The 19427-nt window shown below is 43.1% G+C and overlaps 1 protein-coding gene across 1 annotated transcript in view; it reads left to right on the forward strand.

Annotated features, from left to right (window-relative positions):
* The first annotated feature begins 546 nt into the window (after window positions 1–546).
* The window catches only part of Entpd5 (ectonucleoside triphosphate diphosphohydrolase 5), a 29461-nt gene continuing 10580 nt past the window's right edge, over window positions 547–19427 (forward strand). Inside the window, exons 1-10 of the mRNA XM_013013550.1 lie at window positions 547–629; window positions 5006–5289; window positions 6444–6523; window positions 9752–9895; window positions 13642–13717; window positions 13984–14019; window positions 14584–14672; window positions 14948–15027; window positions 15865–15926; window positions 17771–17872. Coding sequence (XP_012869004.1) covers window positions 5073–5289; window positions 6444–6523; window positions 9752–9895; window positions 13642–13717; window positions 13984–14019; window positions 14584–14672; window positions 14948–15027; window positions 15865–15926; window positions 17771–17872 — 886 coding nt within the window. The 5' untranslated portion in view covers window positions 547–629; window positions 5006–5072. The remainder of the gene's footprint in view (window positions 630–5005; window positions 5290–6443; window positions 6524–9751; window positions 9896–13641; window positions 13718–13983; window positions 14020–14583; window positions 14673–14947; window positions 15028–15864; window positions 15927–17770; window positions 17873–19427) is intronic.

Below are 19427 nucleotides of genomic sequence, written 5' to 3' on the forward strand. Positions count from 1 at the left end.
AGAACGTTGGCCTTGAGCTGAAGAGCTGAGGGACAGCACCCAGGCCCAGAGTTCAGGCCCCACGACCGGACCCCCCCCCAAAAAAAAAAAACTCTGAGGAAAGAATGTCTGCTTAATGAAAACAGAAGATAGAGAGGCTTTTCAAAAACCACAATAATAAAGAAAATCTGAGTGGCCCTTGCAGAAATTATCATCAAAGAGCCAGAGAAAAATTAGTGCCTGAATGGCTAGGCGTTGGTGGCTCATGCCTGTAATCCTAGCTACTGAGGAGGCTGAGATCTGAGGATGGCCCCAGGACAAGAAAGTCCATGTGACTCTTATCTCCAATTAACCACCAGGAAACCAGACCTGGTATTGTGGCTCAAAGTGGTAGAACACTGCTTTTGAGTGAAAATAAAGCTCAAAGACAGTACCTGAGTTCAAGCCCTACAACTGACAAAAATAAAAATAAAAAAATTAGTGCCCGAGTGAGAGGAGGGATCAGGTGATGGATAAGGCAAAGGTCCAGTGTTAATACTTGGAGAATCTAAAAAAAGGTATTTTTGTTTTCAGTTATTTAGCTTGATCTACATGTCCAGCCCATTTGCTGTAAAAGAAGAACCAGCCGAAGGGAGTGATTTAAATAGTGTGTGAGTATTCATTTGGCCAGGCAGCTGCCCTGTTTCAGTGGCTGATTTCCTAGTATCTACTCTGTATTCCAGATGTACCAAGTATTTCTAAATAAAGGAATAAGGGATCTGGAAATGGGAGCTTTGGACTCAGACCATGCTACTTAGCCAGTAACTAACTATGTCTTATGTAAGAAATCCAGCATGTAATAGACAATCATTGAAAAACCAGGCTGGGTCAGCCTCTAGTCCTAGGTAGGAGGCTGAAATCTGAGCATTTAGGTTTGAAGCCAGCCTTGGCAGGAAAGTCCATGAGACTCTTATCTCCAGTTAACCACAAAAAGGTAGAAGTGGAGCTATGATTCAAGTAATAGCATGCCAGCCTTGAGCAATAAAGCTAAGGAGACAGTGCCCGGGCCCTGAGTTCAATCTCTAGTACTCCCCCCTCCCCCAACACACCAGGATGGGTTGAGGGAGTAGATAAAAGTCAAATCCCCAGTACTGCTAGCAAAAAATCAAAATGGGTTGGAGGCATGGCGGCTCAGTTGGTAGAGCATTAGCCAGTGAGTGAAAGCATGAGGTACCAAGTTCAAGTCCTGGTCTCCAACATTAAAAAAAGAAAAAACAAGCAACAACAACAAAGAAAAACAGGCTGTTGGGAAAAAGAGGAAGAAACAAATCTACTCATGAAATCTGGTTCAAATGATCCACAACTGTTTTTGAGCAAATATATAAAGGCCAACTAAGCCATCCTTAATGATTATAGGGTAGCTCTGGCAGTTTTCATTAATTCCAAGAGAATATGTAGCTCAAACAGGGAAAATAGGCCCTTGCCAGAAGGAGATAGTTGAACAATGTCCAGGAACATTTTTGGTTTTCATAATTAGTATGGTTGGGAAAGAAAAGTGGTAGTTGCCCGAAGTAGAGGCCAGACATGGTACTAAAAAACTTACCATACACAGAGAGCTCCCATGACAAAGAATTATCCACCAGTACCAAGACTGACCTTGAGGAATTCCAGTTCTCCTTTACAAATGACATCATGGCACACAGACTGTATCCTTTTATCTTTCCAGCAGAACAGCTACAAATCACCAAAACATAAAGTACCCAGTTCTTTGTTATTTGTTTCTCGTGTAATGTCCCTCTAAAAAAAGAAGAAAGTTTAACTAAAACAGATAGAATGGATCCCTTTTATTCCATTGAACACTACCAAGTGTTTGTTGTTTTGTGCTGACCCTGGGCTTTGAACTCAGGGTCTGGGTGCCTGTTTCTGAGCTTTTTTGGGCCAATCATGGGATTTGAACTCAGGGCCTGGGCACAGTCCATGAGATTTTTTTCTCTCTCTCTCAAGGCTAGCACTCTACTAGCACCACAGCTCTACCTTCAGCTTTTTGTTGGTTAAATTGGATAGAGTCTCCCAGATCTTCCTGACTGGGCTGGCTTTGAACTATGATCCTTAGATCTTAGCCTCCTGAGAAGCTAGGATTATATGCACTGAGCCACTAGAAGCCAGCTTTCCCTCAGCTTTTTTGCTCAAGGGGAGCACTATTATCAATTGACCTGTAGCTCCACTTGGGACTTCCCTGCCCACACTGGCTTTGAACTTCTATCTTCAGATCTCAGCCTCCTAAGTAGATAGGATTACAGGCATAAGCCTAGTGAGCCTATTTAATTTCATTTTGCCTCAAATCCATTATTCAGATTTTTGAATATGCTAGAACCCTATAACAAAAACAGTATAGCCAGGTGCCAGTGGCTCATGACTGTAATCCTAGATGTTCAGAAGGCTGAGATCTGAGGATCACTGTTCAAAGCCAGGCTGGGCAGAAAAGTTCCCATGAGACTCTTATCTCCAATTAACCATCAGAAAATCGGGAGTGGTGCTATGGCTTAAGTGGTAGAGAGCTTGCCTTGAGCTGAAGAGCTCAGGACAATGCCCAGGCCCAGAGTTCAAGCCCCATGACTGACAAAAAACAAACAAAAAAAAGCAGGGCTGGGAAAGTGACTCAGTGGTAGATTGCTTGCCTTGCATGCATGAAGCACTGGGTTCAATTCCTAAGCACCATATAAGCGGAAAAAGCCAGAAGTGGTGCTGTGGCTCAAGTGGAAGAGAGCTAGCCTTGAGTGGAAAAGCTGAGGAACAATGCCCAGGCCCAGAATTCAGGCCCGACAACTGACAAAAAAGAAAAAGAAAAGAAATCAAATAAAAGGTGTTATAGAATCATAGAACAACGCATTGTCATTTAAAAGCAAATCTCTGATTTATATATAAATAATTAATTTTCTAATAACTATAGGAAGAAGATAAAGCAAGTACTTTTTTTTTTGTTGGTCATGGGGCTTGAACTCAAGGCTTAGGCGATGTCTCTGCGCTCTTCAGCTCAAGGTGAGCACTCTACCACTTGAGCCATAGTGCCACTTTCAATTTTCTACTGGTTTATTGGAGATAAAGAGACTCACTGATTTTTCTGCCTGGGCTGGCTTTGAACTGTGATTCTCAGATCTCAGCCTCCTGAGTAGCTTGGATTATAGGCCTGAGCCACCGGGGGCACTCAGCTAAACAAGTACTTTTTTTTCCTCATTTGACATATGAGGAAGTAGTCATAGAGATGCTTAGTAGTTTTTCTCAAGATCATGAAACGCCTCAGTAGATACAAATACTAGAACTGAAACCCAGTGCCTCTGACCTGACACTTGGCTCTGTACACTGGCTTTACATGAGATTTCCAATAACATTTATATCCAATCTCCTTACAGAAAAATTCAGGGCTGGGATGTAGCTCAGTGGCAAAGCGCTTGCCTAGCAAGCGCAACGTCCTGGGTTCGATCCCCAGTACCAAAAAAAAAAAGAAAAGAAAAAAAATACAGTTAAAAAAAATTCAAAACAGGGCTGGGAATGTGGCTTGTTGGTAGAGTGTTTGCCTAGCATGCATGAAGCCCTGGGTTCAATTCCTCAGTACCATATAAACAGAAAAGGCTATGGCTCAAGTGGTAGAGTGCTAGCCTTGAGCAGAAGAAGCTCAGGGACAGTACCCAGGCCCTGAATTCAAGCCCTAGGACTAGCAAAAAATAAATAAATAAATAAATAAAAATTCAAAACAAGCCAGGCACTGATGGCTCATGCCTGTAATTCTAGCTACTCAGGAGGCTGAGATCTGAGGATCGTAATTCAAAGCCAGCCCAGGCAGGAAAGGCCAGGAGAGTCTTATCTCTAATTAACCTCCAAAAACTGGAAGTGGCCCTGTTGCTTAAGTGGTACATTGCTACCCTTGTGTGAAAAAGTTCAGATAGCACCCAGGACCTGAGTTCCAGCCCTGTGAGTGACAAAGAAAATTAAAAACAAATAATGCTAAGAAAAATAACGTGTTTTTTTTGTTTGTTTGTCTGCTATGGTCACATTAAAAAATATAAGCAGTTAGATGGATGCCATTGGTTCACACCTCTAATCCTAGATACTTTGGAGGTTGAGACTTCAGAGGATCTTGGTTCAAAGCTAGTTTGGGCTAAAAAGTCCAAGAGATTACATCTCTAATTAGCAAAGAGCCAGGCTGGAGACATGGCTCAGGTATAGAGCACCAGGCATGAACAAAAAGGCTGATCATGGGCTGGGAAGGTGGCTCAGTGGTAGAGCGCTTGCCTTGCATGCCTGAGGCCCTGGGTTCGATTCCTCAGCACCACATAAGCAAAAAGAAAAAGCCGGAAGTAGCGCTGTGGCTCAAGTGGTAGAGTGCTAACCTTGAGCTGAAGAGCTGAGGGACAGCGCCCAGGCCCAGAGTTCAGGCCCCACGACCGGACCCCCCCCCCACCAAAGAAAAAAAAGGCTGGTCATTGTGAGAATCTTGAGTTCAAGCCTTAGTACCAGCAGTTGTTTTACATATGCATCCATGTATGTATGCACATACCTATATTCATGCATTTATATACATGTGTGTATATATGCATACACACACACTTGCTGTAAGTGAGGCATTTGGAATCAGGGAAAAGGAAAGGTAGACAAAGTGAAGACTGATTCTGAATCTGGATTTTACCACTGACTTGACTTAAGACTTTAAGCATGTCATAGAATATCTCTACCTTAATTTGCCTATCTGCCCTAAATTATGGCCTGAAGCCTATGAAGGCTGTTTAAAACCCATAATGGTTTGTATTTGTGTTTTTAAGTTAAGTTGACACTCCCTACAATTAAAAACTAAGCATGGGAAAATAGATTTTTAATTCCAATTTCCTTTTGGAACCTGATATTCTTCAGAAAAGGTGCTATGTCTGTTTTACACTGGTTTAGCTTGTTGTACTGGTTATTAGAAATAGAAGTGGAACACTTTAATGTAATGGTATGATTTACAGATTAACCAAAAAAGGCAATTGGACTGACTTCATTTTTGTCCTGTAAGCCACTACAGGAGAGTGAGCAGCATTGCTTCTGCAACAAAGCCTTGAGTCATTGCATCTTGGGAAGAGATGGCTGCTTCCTGGGGCACTATCATTTTCATGCTGGTGATACCCTGTGTTTGCAGTACTGTCTTCTACAGAGACCAGCAGACATGGTTTGAGGGTGTCTTCCTGTCTTCTATGTGCCCCCTCAATGTCAGTGCCAGCACCTTGTATGGAATTATGTTTGATGCAGGGAGCACTGGAACTCGAATTCATGTTTACACATTCGTGCAGAAAATGCCAGGTAAGTTCAGCTGGAAACTTTGCCAGAATCCATGCTTTCCCATCTCCTGAAACAAATGTGCTATGTAAGAAGTAAATGTATTTCTTCAGAGAACATGTTGAATTATAATTGGATGCATAATTTAATTCCATGTGACATTAAGAGAGTTATGGTCTAGCTGGAGTCTGAAACCTACATGTCCAAAAGTATAGCTGTAATTTTCTTTCTTCTTCTCTAAAAGTGGTTAACATTCCAGAACTCCAAAATATTAAGAATATTGGGTGTAATCTTTGGGAAAGATCACATAGCATTCCACTGGCATTTTTGGAGAAGGGGCTAAGGAAACTTTTAAGAACGACTTTAGCTAAATTGTCAGTTTTCCTTCTTTCTGTTACCTAAAGAGCCAGGATGCAAAAACAAGGGAATCATAACTATGAAGCCAGCTGAACTACATAGCAAACTCAAAGCCAACTTGGGCTACAGAGAGAAACTCATCTCAAAAAGTTAAAAATAGATGGGCGCTAGTGGCTCATACCTCTAATTCTAGTTACTCAGGAGACTGAGATATGAGGATCACCGTTCAAAGCCAGCCCAGGCAGAAAGTCCATGAGACTCTATCTCCAGTGAACCATCAGAGAACCGGAAGAGGTGCCGTGGCTCACTCAAGTGGTAGAGTGCTTGCCTTGAGCTAAAGAGCTGAGGGACAGCGCCCAGACCCAGAGTTCAAGTCCTACAACCAACAACAACAAAAAAATTAAAAATAAAGTAAAATAGGACAAATGGATTAGTGCATGTTCATAATTCCAGCTTCTTGGGAGGCAGGTAAAACAATGTTGGGGTGTGGGGCCCTTTCTGAACTATAAAACAAAAAGTTCTATAATGGCTTAGGTAGAGCACTTGCTAGGCCAGTGGAAGTCCTTGAGTTCAAAACCCAAGTACTGCCAATTAATTAATTGATTAAGATAAAAATAGAAACATGGAAGAAAGAGAAAGAGCTAACTATCCCTCAGAAAAATGGCAAAAGATCCTCAAAGGTTGCCTGATACCCTCTATACCCAATACTTCTGCAAGACATTGAATCACAAGTGAGGTCATTTGGAATAGCTTGGTAGAGATAGGTTAATCCAAGCCTAACTTGAAAAACAACTGTTTTTCTTGTTCCATGGACAAAACAGGACAGCTTCCAATTCTGGAAGGAGAAATTTTTGATTCTGTGAAGCCAGGACTTTCTGCTTTTGTAGATCAACCTAAGCAGGTGAGTTTATTAAGATTTGATTTCTAGATTCTCAGTGCCTAGATAATTGTACCATACCACTGTTGCTTAAATATTTCATGCTGCTCATTAATGATATTGAGGCCATGTGTGTAATCAGTTTTCTCTTCTCAGTGAGTCTCCTTGATAGCAGTAATAAAGGCTGAGTGGAAAGGGACTAGAAAATAAGTTGTGTTCAGGCAGGAAATTATAGCATATTTTTTGTATATGTGTGTATACCTGTACGGGGCCTTGAATTCAGGGCCTATATGCTGTTCCTTAGTTGTTGTTTTTTTTCTCAAAGCTGGTGCTCTTACCACTTGAGCCACCACTCCACTTCCACTTTTTGCTGGTTAAATAGGAGATAAATCTTACAGACTTGTCTGTTTGGGCTGCCTTCAAACCACAATGTTCAGATCTCAGCCTCCTGAGTAACTAGAATTACAGGTGTGAGTACCTGCCTGGTATGATACCAGCTTTTAAGCAATTTATTTCCTTATATTTTCTGCTTTAAGATGTTGAGGTAATTAATTTGATTAAAATGCTTGGCCATGAACTGGTGGTGCAGTTCAAGTGGTAGTATGCCAGCATGAGCAAAAAAAAGCTGAGGAAGAACACAAGGCCCAGAGTTTTCAAACCGTGATACCAAATTAAAAAAAAAAAAACTAAGAAGAGTTGAAGGCATCAGCCGCATTCATGCAAATGCAGAAAATGTACATGAAATTCCATAGGATATGAGGTGTAAATGAGGCTGGCATGCAATGGCTCACCCTCTAATTATCTACCTACTTAAGAGGCTAAGATTTGAGGATCATAGTTCTAATTCAGGTAGGGCAGGAAGTCTGTGAGATTTGTATTTCCAATTAAGGACCAAAAATCCAGAAGTGAACCTGTAGCTCAAGTGATAGAGTGCTAGCCTGGAGTAAAAAAGCTAAGGGACAGTGCCCAGGTCCCAAGTTCAAGCCCCAGAACCAGCACAGACAAACAGAAAGACATGGTAATAAAGAGGAGGGGACCTAATGAATTCCATTTCAGAGTGCCCTGATGCAGGATGGAACCATGCCTGTATCTGAGAAATTAGGAAACAGTACATGAGGATAAAAGTCCTTGGTAGTAGAAGAATGAGAAATTGTGGCTAGCCAATGACTGTATTTCACATTTGATTACCCGAAGTATACCCCATGTGTCTGAGGCTATGCTGAAATAAATGGAATAAGCCAGAACACAGAACTTTGGCAAGAGTTATAAAAAGATTGTACAGTGTTGCAGAATAATCAGTAAGAAAAACCCTGGTATTCAAAATTATTTGAAGCTGGATGCCGGTGGCTCATGCCTATAATCTTAGCTACTCAGGAGGCTCAGACCTGAAGGTCAAAGTTTAAAGCCAGCCCAGTCAGGAAAGTCCATGAGACTCTTATCTCCAGTAAACCACACAGAAAACCAGAAATGGCACTATGGCTCAAGTGGTAGAGCACTTACCTTGAGTTGAAGAGCTGAGGCACAGCACCTATGCCCAGAATTCAAGCCCCATAACTGACCAAAAAAAAAAAAAAAAAAGATCTGAAGCCAGGCATAATGGAATGCATGTGTAATGCCAGCATTCAGGAGGCTAAGGCAGGAGGACCACAAGGTTAAGGCCAATCTAGACCGAATCCAGATTAGTTTAGGGTACATAGCAACTATCTCAAACCAAACCAAACAAAATGGTTTGAAAGCCAGGCATGATGGCACATGTCTGTAATCCCCGCACACAGTAGAATAGAAAATTTAAGGCTAGCCTGAGCTAGATTGTGAAATCCTACCTCAATTTAAAAAGAAAAAAAAAAGATTGAACTTGAAAGAACTGAAAGGCTATCTGAACTTAGTAGCACATGAAATGATAGATGTGCTAGGAAATTAGGAACTGTTGAAAGCAACTACATTATCCAAGTACATGATCAGAAATTGATGCAACATTTAGAAAAGGTGATTGTGTTGTGGTTGCTAATAACAAGGAACAGTGTGTTTACTTAGGGAAATTCTGGATTTCAAATAATGGGTTTCATTTATTACAAATTAAGTGTCTTCTATGTGTCATACATATAGATGCTAGTGACAGAAACATGAGCCTGACATGTTCTGACCTTGCGATCACATCATGACAACTAAAGCTAGCATTTGATTTGCATGGTACCACAAAAGAATCTAGTGATGGGGCTGGGAAGGTGGCTCAGTGGTAGAGCGCTTGCCTTCCATGCACGAGGCCCTGGGTTCGATTCCTCAGCACCACATAAGCAAAAAGAAAAAAAAGCCAGAAGTGGCTGCTGTGGCTCAAGTGGTAGAGCGCTAGCCTTGAGCTGAAGAGCTGAGGGACAGCACCCAGGCCTAGAGTCCAGGCCCCACAACCGGACCCAAAAAAACCCCAAAGAATCTAGTGATGAAATAAGCCATATCTCCATCAAGCACTAGGAAGGCTGACTGTTCCAGGTTAGGTCCTAGGACTGCCAAGGAAGTCTCTTGATTCTTTTTTTTTTGGAGGGGGGGGACAGTCATAGACTTGAACTCTGGGCCTGGGCGCTGTCCCTCAGCTCTTCAGCTCAAGGCGAGTGCTCTACCACTTGAGCCACAGTACCACTTCCTGTTTTCTGATGGTTTATTGGAGATAAGAGTCTCCCAGAGGGGCTGGGAAGGTGGCTCAGTGGTAGAGCGCTTGCTTTGCATGCTCAAGGCCCTGGGTTCGATTCCTCAGCACCACACAAGCAAAAAGGAAAAAGCCGGAAGTGGTGCTGTGGCTCAAGTGGTAGAGTGCTAGCCTTGAGCTGAAGAGCTGAGGGACAGCGCCCAGGCCCAGAGTTCAGGCCCCACGACCGGACCCCCCCAAAAAAAAAAAGAGTCTCCCAGAGTTTTCTCCCTGGGCTGGCTTTGAACCGTGATCCTCAGATCTCAGACTCCTGAGTAGCTAGGACTACAGTCGTGAGCAGCCAGTGCCCAGCTTCTCTTGATTCTTAACTACTAATTTCTCTTCACTGTACTCAAATTTTCTGGCCTGAACATAACTTATCAAAACAAAATGACAGTCCACTAAAATAACCACACTATAGAATTGTGGTCTCTCTTTCAAAGGGGCCCACTTTTCTGAGTTTCTGCTTCTACAGAGCACAGGGAGAGGGGTTGATGCCTACTTCAAGGCCCACTCAGAGCAGTTCTGCTAAATGGATAGCTCATTGTGTGAGTCCCTTGTCTCTTTTGAAGGCTGCTGAGACTGTTCAAGGGCTCTTAGAGGTGGCCAAAGGTTCAATCCCTCGAAGTCACTGGAAAAGGACGCCAGTGGTCCTGAAGGCCACAGCAGGACTACGCTTACTGCCGGAAAAGAAAGCCCAGGCTCTACTATTTGAGGTAATTATTTAAGTCTGATTTGTAATAATTTACCCCTCCACTTTTATTGAGGTTTTCCTAAGACATTTAAAGCAGTCCCTGTCCCAGATATTCTCACTTCTATCTTTTCAGAATAATCATAGAAAGGTTTTTGGGTTTTATTTGTTTGGTTTTTTTTTGTGCCAGTCCTGGGGCTTAAACTCAGAGCCAGGTGCTGTCCTTGAGCTAGTGCTCTACCACTTGAGCCACCGCACCACTTCTGCCTTTTTTTTTGGGTAGTTAATTGGAGATAAGAATCTCTCAGGCATGGGGCTGGGAATATAGCTCAGTGGTAGAGTGCTTGCCTAGCATGCATGAAGCCCTGGGTTCGGTTCCTCAGTACCACATATAAAGAAAAAAACAGAACTGGTGCTGTGACTCAACAGGTAGAGTGCTAGCCTTGAGCAAAAGAAGCTCAGGGCCAGTGAGCAGGCCCTGAGTTCAAACCCCCGGACTGGTAAAAAAAAAAAAAAAAAGAATCTCTCAGGCTTTTCTGCCAGGGCTGGCTGCAAACTACTGTCTTCAGATCTCAGCCTCCTGAGTAGCTATGATTACATGCTTGAGCCACTGGTGCCCAGGTAGAAATGGTTTTCAATCAACTTTATTGAGATATATTTCTGTACAATAAAACATAGCCATGTAAGGTATTCAAGGAAATGCATTTGTTCTATTTTCTATTTTATTTTTTTAGTTAGTTGTGGGGCCTGAACTCTGGCCTGGGCACTGTCCCTCAGCTCTTCAGCTCAAGGCTAATGCTCCACCATTTGAGCCACAGTGCCACTTCTGGCTTTTTCTGCTTATGTGGTATTGAGGAATTGAACCCAGGGCCTCATGCATGCAAGACAAGCATTCTACCACTGAGTCACCTTTCCAGCCCCAGGAAATGCATTTTGACAAATATACCATGTTATAGTGTCCCCCCCATGCCGACCCCCCACATCTCTCTCTTTTGTTGGTCATGGGGCTCTTGAACTCTGTGCCTGAGTGCTCTCCCTCAGCTCTTCAGCACAAGGCTAGTGCTCTACCACTTGAACCACAGCACCACTTCTAGGTTTCTTGTGGTTTATTGGAGATGAGTCTCAGCCGGGCACTGGTGGCTCATGCCTATATACCTAGCTACTCTGGAGGCTGAGATCTGAGGATTGTGGTTCAAAGCCAGCCTGGGCAGGAAAGTCTATGAGACTCTTCAATTAACCACCAGAAAACTAGAAGTAACACTATGGTTCAAGTGGTAGAGCTCTATCCTTGAGCTGATGAGCTGAGGGACAGCGGCCAGGCCCAGAGTTTAAGCCCCATGACCAACAACAACAACAACAAAAAGTCTCAGGGACTTTCCTAGCCAGGCTGGCTGTGACCTGCGATCCTCAGATCTCAGCCTCCTGAGTAGCTAGGATTACAGATGTGAGCCAAAGACACCCAGGTAGTGTTTCCCATTTCTGACCTAGCAACCACTGATATGCATTCCTTTAGTATAGGTAACTTTTGTTTGTCCTTATGTTTCATATGAATGTGATCATAGTCTGGTGCTAGTGGCTCACACCTATAATCTTCGGTACTCAAGCAACTGAGACCTGGAGAATTGAGATTCAAAGTCAGCCAAGGCAGAGAAGTCTGTGAGACTTCTTCCATCTCCAATTAGCCAGCAAAATGCTGAACTAGAGATATGGCTCCAGTAGAGTACCAGCCATGAGCAAGCAAGCCAAGCAAGACCCCCAAGGCCCTAAGGTCAAACCCTGGTATCAGCACACACAAAAAAAGAATCATAAACTTTATATTGTTTTATTCATGTCTGGATTTTTTTTTCTCTTGCCACAAAATTTTTGAGAAGAATAATGGAATTTTAAAAGTTTTCACCCTTATATGAAAGTTTAAGTATACAGTTTTATTAAACAATATTTATCATACATATTTATTATATGATAAAAACATAATCAGGTTTAAATTTCATGTTGTCAAGAATATTCATAGGGGCTGGGAATGTGGCTTACCGGTAGAGTTCAATTCCTCAATATCATATAAGCAGAAAAAGCTGGAAGTGGCGCTGTGGCTCAAGTGATAGAGTGCTATAGTCTTGAGCAAAAGAAGCTCAGGGACAGTGCCCAGGCCCTGAGTTCAAGCCCTAGGACTGGCAAAAGAAAAAAAGAAAGAAAGAATATTCATAGGCAGAATTGCAATTTTTTTTTTAATCACGGCAAAAAAGAATTGTATGAGGCTGGAATTGTAGCTTAGTGGTAGAGTGCTTGCCCAGCATATACATGAAGCTCTAGATTCAATTCCATAAACAGATTCTAAGCTGGAATAGGAACTATGACTCAAGTGGTAGAGTGCTGGCTTTGAGCAAAAGATGCTCAAGGACAGTGCCCCTCTGCATAATTAATGTAAGCTAATAATATAGATATATTTTTTTTCTTTTTGTCAATCATGGAGCTTAAACTCTGGTCTTAGACTACTGGTTTATTAGAGATAAGAGTCTCACAGACTTTCGTGCCCAGGCTGGCTTTGAACCTCAATGCTCAGATCTCAGCCTCCTGAGTAGTTAGGATTACAGGCGTGAGCACCGGCACCCAGCATAAAAATAATTTTTAATAGGCCTGGGAAGGTGGCTCAGGGGTAGAGTGCTTGCCTTGCATGCATGAGGCCCTGGGTTCGATTCCTCAGCACCACATAAGCAGAAAAAGCCAGAAGTGGCGCTGTGGCTCAAGTGGTAGAGCGCTAGCCTTGAGCTGAAGAGCTGAGGGACAGTGCCCAGGCCCAGAGTTCAGGCCCCACAACCGATGCCCCCCCCAAAAAAAATGGCAAGAAAGCTGAGTTCATGCCTGTAATTCTAGCTACTATGAGGCTGAGATTTGAGGATTCAAAACCAAGCTTGGATAGGAAGGTCAATGAAACTTTTTGTTGTTGTTGTTGTTGGTTGTGGGGCTTGAACTTTGGGTCTGGAGGCTGTCCCTGAGCCTTTCAGCCTACAGTGAACACTCTACCACTTGAACACAGCGCCACTTCCAGTTTTCTGGTGGATAATTGGAGATAAGAGTCTCATGGACTTATCTTCCCTGGTTGGCTTTGGACCTGCTTGATCTTCAGATCTCAGCCTCCTGAATAGCAGGATTACAGGCCTAAGCCACCAGTGCCTGGCTCAATGAAACTCTTTTTTTTTTTTTTTTGAGTCCGGTTGTGGGGCCTGAACTCTGGGCCTGGGCGCTGTCCCTCAGCTCTTCAGCTCAAGGCTAGCACTCTAACACTTGAGCCACAGTGCCACTTCCGGCTTTTTTCTTTTTTCTTATGTGGTGCTGAGGAATCGAACCCAGGGCCTGATGCATGCAAGGCAAGTGCTCTACCACTGAGCCACCTTCCCAGCCCTCAATGAAACTCTTATCTCCAGTAAACTACTCAGAAAAAGTCCAAGGTGGTAGGTAGTGTAGTACAGTGCTAGCCTTGAGAGAAAAGCTCAAGGGACAGCACCCAGGCCCTGAGTTCAGGTCCCAGGCCTGACACGCACACACACACACACACACAACACACACAGGCAAGAAAGATAAAATTGGTTGGAGAAGAGGAAGTAAGGAAGGATAATGGGGTGAATATGATCAAAATATATGAATGTGTAGAAGTCACAGTGACCCTCCCACATTGTACAGAGCACAGTGACTTATGCCTGTCATCCATCCCAGAGGACACAGGGTTTTCATTTGTTGCATAAGGGAACAAATGAAATGATATCTTCTCCTTAGGTAGAAGAGATCTTCAAGAAGTCACCCTTCCTGGTCCCAGATGACAGTGTTAGCATCTTGGATGGATCCTACGAAGGTGGGAGAGACGGTGAAGTATGTTCTCAGGGAAAAGGAGCGGGTCAGTGAAAGACCTAATTTAAGGAACTAGACAAAGGGAGCAGGCACTGAATAAAAAGTAGCTAAGGATAAACAAGTAAGCAGGGAGGAATGGGGTAGCAGAAAATAGAAGGAAAGGGGAAGAGAAATAGATGTCCTAGGCATAAAATTTAGAGAGAAAAAGAACAAAGAAGGGGCCAAGAAAGAAATGCTGTGGAATGCAATCCTTGTCTTTCTCTCTTTTAGGCATATTAGCCTGGGTTACTGTGAATTTCCTAACAGGTAATAAATATATCCTCATATTTGTCTTAAGACCTTAACTGGCTTTCACAGGAATGCTAGGAGGGTAAAAATCTATTTTCCTGTCCTTTATTACTCTTTTTTAGAAAAAGATGTGTGGGGTTGGAGGCAAAGATAAAGAAGTTAATGTTTATGATTTGCCCTTAATTACAAACTGGGTGCCGGTGGCTCATGCCTATAACCCTAGCTACTCAGGAGGCTGAAAACTGAAGATCCCAGTTCAAAGCCAGCCTGGGCAGAAAAGTCCATGAGACTTCTATCTCCAAATTACCACCAGAAAAGTGGCTCTGTGGCTCAAGTGGTAGAGCACTCGCCTTGAGCTGAAAAGCTCAGGATTAGTGCCCAGGCCCAGAGTTCAAGCAAGAGTCCTCCTGAGTTGACATTTACCTGCAGTCTTTGGGACCAAGGAGCAGAAGAATATTTAAGGAAAAACCATTGGTATGCAAGAAATATATACCGTTGGCATACCATTGGTAGACCTGCAGACAGATGAATGCTGGGCTGTCCAGGATGTGGGGAATACTCAGAGTTGGCTCTCATTAACAGGTCAGCTGCATGGCCATGGCCAGGAGACCATGGGGACCCTGGACTTGGGGGGAGCCTCTACCCAAATCACATTCTTGCCCCATTTGGAGGTGAGTCATTTATGTAAAAGTCATATCACACTGGCCTTAGCAGACAAACTATAGTGGCCCCTATTTCAGACAGCAGCTCTCCCTGGAACAGCTTGGTGAGGGAAAACTTTTTACCCTCTCAATGTCCAGAGCCCTTTGATCCTTCAGGCATTGGGAGATTAGCAGCTTACTTTTTTCATCTCTGATTTTTTGGGGGGATGGAGAGGAATTGTTGAAATAAGATCTTCAAATAATTTCAGATCCTGAGAAGTCATTTTGCTTTTTCTGATTTGCAGAAAACCCTGGAACACACCCCTCAAGGCTACCTAACTTCCTTTGAGATGTTTAACAGCACTTTTAATCTCTATACACATAGGTGAGGATGGGAACGGGGAAGATAACTTTCTCCTAACTTTTCAAAGTATTTTCATGTCTATTATTGCTATATGATCAACACTCTGTCAGTCCCCAAAGTTGTATCAACTAAAACTCAAGTTACTTACCAAAATCCAAGAGACTTGAGGCTTGCCTCTAAAACATGTGATACAAGTTTTCAGAGAAAAGACTCAGCACTCAGCTAAATCTCTAATCATCCTTTGATCTGGCCTTCTGAAGTTGAGAATCCAGCCAGGAATTTGATACCAGTAGGGATAGGAGCTAAGATAATGAATGCTTTTCTGGGGATGGTCCTCAGGGTGGGACCCTAAGAATTGCTATCTCTGGCCTTTGACTCATACCTGTAGGCAGTTCTTACTGCATAGTCTTGACCTGAACTGTGGAGAAACTTCCACTTGTTAACCACATGAAATAAAAAAGTCACAGAAGTTGGGTGTTGGTGGCTCACACCTGTAATCCTAGCTAATTAGGAGGCTGAGATCTGAGGATCATGGTTCAAAGCCAGCCTGGGCAGGAAACTTTGAGACTCTTATCTCCAGTAAGCCACTCAGAAAACCAGAAATGGCACTGTGGCTTAAGTGGTAGAGTGCTTGCCTTGAGCTGAAGAGCTGAGGGATAGTGCCCAGGCCCAAAGTTCAAGCCCTATGACAAACTCCCCCCCCACAAAAAAAAAAAACAAAAAAAGTCACAGAGCTAGAAAAAGGGTTTTAATTTCTCCAAAAGAAGTCAGAGAAACTATATCGCTTCTGAAAGAGGTAGCTTTGTGCTTAGGAAACTTCAGGACCAGACTGAAATTGGTCGATCTTGCATTTTACAGTTACTTGGGATTTGGATTGAAAGCTGCAAGACTAGCAACACTGGGAGCCCTGGAGACACAAGGTTCGTCTGGGTACCTGTGCCAGGTGGGGGATGGTGAAGTGACTTCTATACTTAGTTTGCTTCTTCCCTTCCTTGGCAGGGATTCTGTGGAAGAAAGGCTTATGTTGAACTAGGTAGCATGTGGTGTATAGTGGATATAATAATAGAAAATTTCCTATCTGTAAGGTCAGATGTTTTGGTCTGTATTAAATTTGTAGAATGAGGTCTGCTTATATAGGGGTAACCGCCCGTGGTTAGGAAGCTGAAACCTCTGTAGTAGTTGGCAGGAGGTAGACAAATCCTTACTTATTTTATGTGGGAAGTCCAGGAATCAGCATCTGTCCTGTTAGCAAGGTAGAATAACTCTCCATTCATCTCTTCACAACTGGGAAAAGGCAGACCTGGCTGTAGTATCAGTTTTGTGACTTAGGGCTAGTTAATTGACCTTTCTATATTCTAGTCCTCACCTTAAATGTGATTTTATATTTAATAAACTTTGTGTAGAGCCAGTCTCACAGCAAGCTAGTATTGATGAAGATTGTATAGCATCCAGAGTTTACTAAACATCTTCAGATATACTTCATTTAAGTTTCTTGGCTCTAGTGAAGGAGATGATAGATAGCATAGTATTTTCCTTGCAATATAGAAAAGAAGGAACTTACTTTATTGTGAGTTTTGAATTTCTTTGAGATGTTACGAAAGCTATGGACCCACTGCCAAATGTGCATGTACATGAAATTCATCTGTAGTTTGAGAGGAACTACCCATGCCTGTCTGTGAAGCCAGTCCTGAGTTAAGAATTCATGTATGAGCTGGGAATGTGGCTTACTGGTAGAGTGCTTGCTTAGCATGCATGAAGCCCTGGGTTCAATTCCCCAGTATCACATAAACAGAAAAAGCTGGAAGTGATGCTGTGGCTCAAGTGGTAGAATGCTAGCCTCAAGCAAAAGAAGCTCAGGGACAGTGTCCAGGCCCTGAGTTCAAGCCCTCCACGACTGGCCAAAAAATAAAAAATGAATTTTTGTGTGTGTGTGTGTACTGAGGCTTGAACTTAAGGTATGGTGCTCTGTCTTAGCCTTTTTCTCTCAAGGCTGGTACTCTACCGCTTGAGCCATATTTCCACGTCTGGCTTGATGCTGGTTAGAGATAAGAGTCTCTCAGATCTGTCTTCCCTGCTGGCAAGCTTGAATCACAGTCCTCAGATCTCAGCCTCCTGAGTAGCTAGAATTAAAGGTGTAAGCCACTACTGCCTGGGTAGTTAAGAATTCTTTCAGGAGCTGGATGCCAGCAGCTCAAATCTATAATTAGCCATCAAAAAGACTGAAGTGGAGCTGTGACTCAAGTCATAGAGAGCAAGCCTTGAGTAAAAATGAAACAATGTCTAGGCCCTGAGTTCAAGCCCCAGCACCAGCAAAAAGAATCCTTTGGGGACTTAGTGGTAGATGTTTGTAATCCTAGCACTTGGTAGGTGAGGCAGGAGGATCAGAAGTTCAAGGACAGCCTGGCTGCATAACAAAATCCTATCTCAAAATCCAAGGGTTGAGCTGGGCACCAATGGCTCACATATGTAAATTCTAGCTACTCAAGAGACGGAGTGAGATCTGAAGATTGGGTTCAAAGCCAGTCTGAGTAGAAAGGTCCATAAGACTCTTTATGTCTAGATAACCAGCAGAAAGACAAGCAGTGACTCAAGTGGTAGGATGCTATCATTGAGTGCAAAAGCTCAGGAACAGTGGCCAGGCCCTGAGTTCAAGCCCCAGGACTGGCACACATATACACACACCAAGGGCTTTCATCCTTACTAACTTCTTACTTGCCTTCCTCCCTTTCACCTACTTGCCTCTTTGTGCTCTGGTTTCTTTCAGGGATTGAAGGACATACCTTTCGAAGTGCCTGTTTACCAAGGTGGTTGGAAGCAGAGTGGATTTTTGGGGGTATGAAATACCAGTATGGTGGCAACCAAGACGGTGAGTGTTGTTTTGTTGTTGTTGTTTTGTTTTGTTTACTAATTTAAACCACCTTACAAAGCTAGGTACTGGGGCTGGGAAGGTGGCACAGCGGTAGAGTGCTTGCCTTGCATGCATGAGGCCCTGTGTTCGATTCCTCAGCACAACATAAACAAAAAGAAAAAAGCCAGAAGTGGCGCTGTGGCTCAAGTGGTAGAGCTGAAGAGCTGAGGGACAGCGCCCAGGCCCAGAGTTCAGGCCCCACAACCGGACCCAAAAAAAAAAAAAAAAAAAGTTAGGTACTGGTGGTTCATGCTTATAAGACTAGCTACTCAGGAGGCTGAGATATGAAGATTGCAATTTGAAGCCAGCCCATACAGACAAATCTAATTCTTACCTCTAATTATCAACAAGCCAGAAATAGAGTTATAGCTCAAGTGATAGAGTGCCAGCAGAGAGAAAAATAAAAACTGATCCGAGAGACTGATTGTTGGTCGTTCAATGCCTATAATCATAGCTACTCTGGAGGTTGAGATCTGAAGATCAAGATTCAATGCCATCCAAGTAGAAAAACCCAGGAGAATCTTATCTCCAAAAAGCTGGAAGTGGAAGTGTGGCTCAAGTGGTAGAGTGCCAGCTTTGAGGGGGAAAAAGCCAAGTGGAACCACAAAGTCCAAGTTTAAGCCTCAATACCAGCAAAAGTTTGATTGAGAGCATGAGATTCTGAGTTCAAGTCCCTGTATTTCAAGTCCCCCCCCCAAAAAAAAAGAGAAAAAAATTATAAGAATCAGGTGAGGTGGCATACAGGATGATTGAAAGTTCAAGGCCATCTTGGACCATTGAGGCTCAAAAAAAAAAATTGCGGGGCTGAGAAGGTGGCTCAGTGGTAGAGTGCTTGCCTAGAATGAATGAGGCCCTGGGTTTGATTCCTCAGCACCACATAAACAGAAAAAGCCAGAAGTAGCATTGTGGCTCAAGTAGTAGAACACTTGCCTTGAGCTGAAGAGCTGAGGGACAGCACCCAGGCTCAGAGTTTAAGCCCCACGACCAACAACAACAACAAAACATTCCTTTACAGTAGAAGTTATACAAAAGTACCATAGTAGATTTTTCCAGAACTCAAGGGATACCCATCCTATTGCAGACACTCATTGAAAAGATGTTGTTATGCCTCCATTGACTAATGTAAATGGACTAATGTAAATGTAAATGTATTAAGCAGCTGTTGCTGTGCAGATGATCTTGCTGTTGCCTTGCCTTGAATACTGTGGGTTGTTACAAACATGTTTGTAGCCTGAGAACAGAACGGTGGTGTGAAGCCATGTTTCAGATTCAGTTAATGTTTAGCCATTTATATCATAGTAGCAAATAAAACTGAGATGATAGGAAGAATGATTCATCTTAGATATTACAAAAGGCAGAGACTTTTTTTTTTTGGCCAATCCTGGGTCTTGAACTCTGGGCCTGGGATGGCAGCATCCTATCACTTGAGCCACAGCACCACTTTTGGATTTTCTGTGATTAATTGGAGATAAAAATCTCATGAACTGGGCTGGGAAGGTGGTTCAGTGGTAGA

Source organism: Dipodomys ordii, unplaced genomic scaffold (assembly GCF_000151885.1).
Source record: "Dipodomys ordii isolate 6190 unplaced genomic scaffold, Dord_2.0 Scaffold2, whole genome shotgun sequence".
Taxonomy (NCBI): domain Eukaryota; kingdom Metazoa; phylum Chordata; class Mammalia; order Rodentia; family Heteromyidae; genus Dipodomys; species Dipodomys ordii.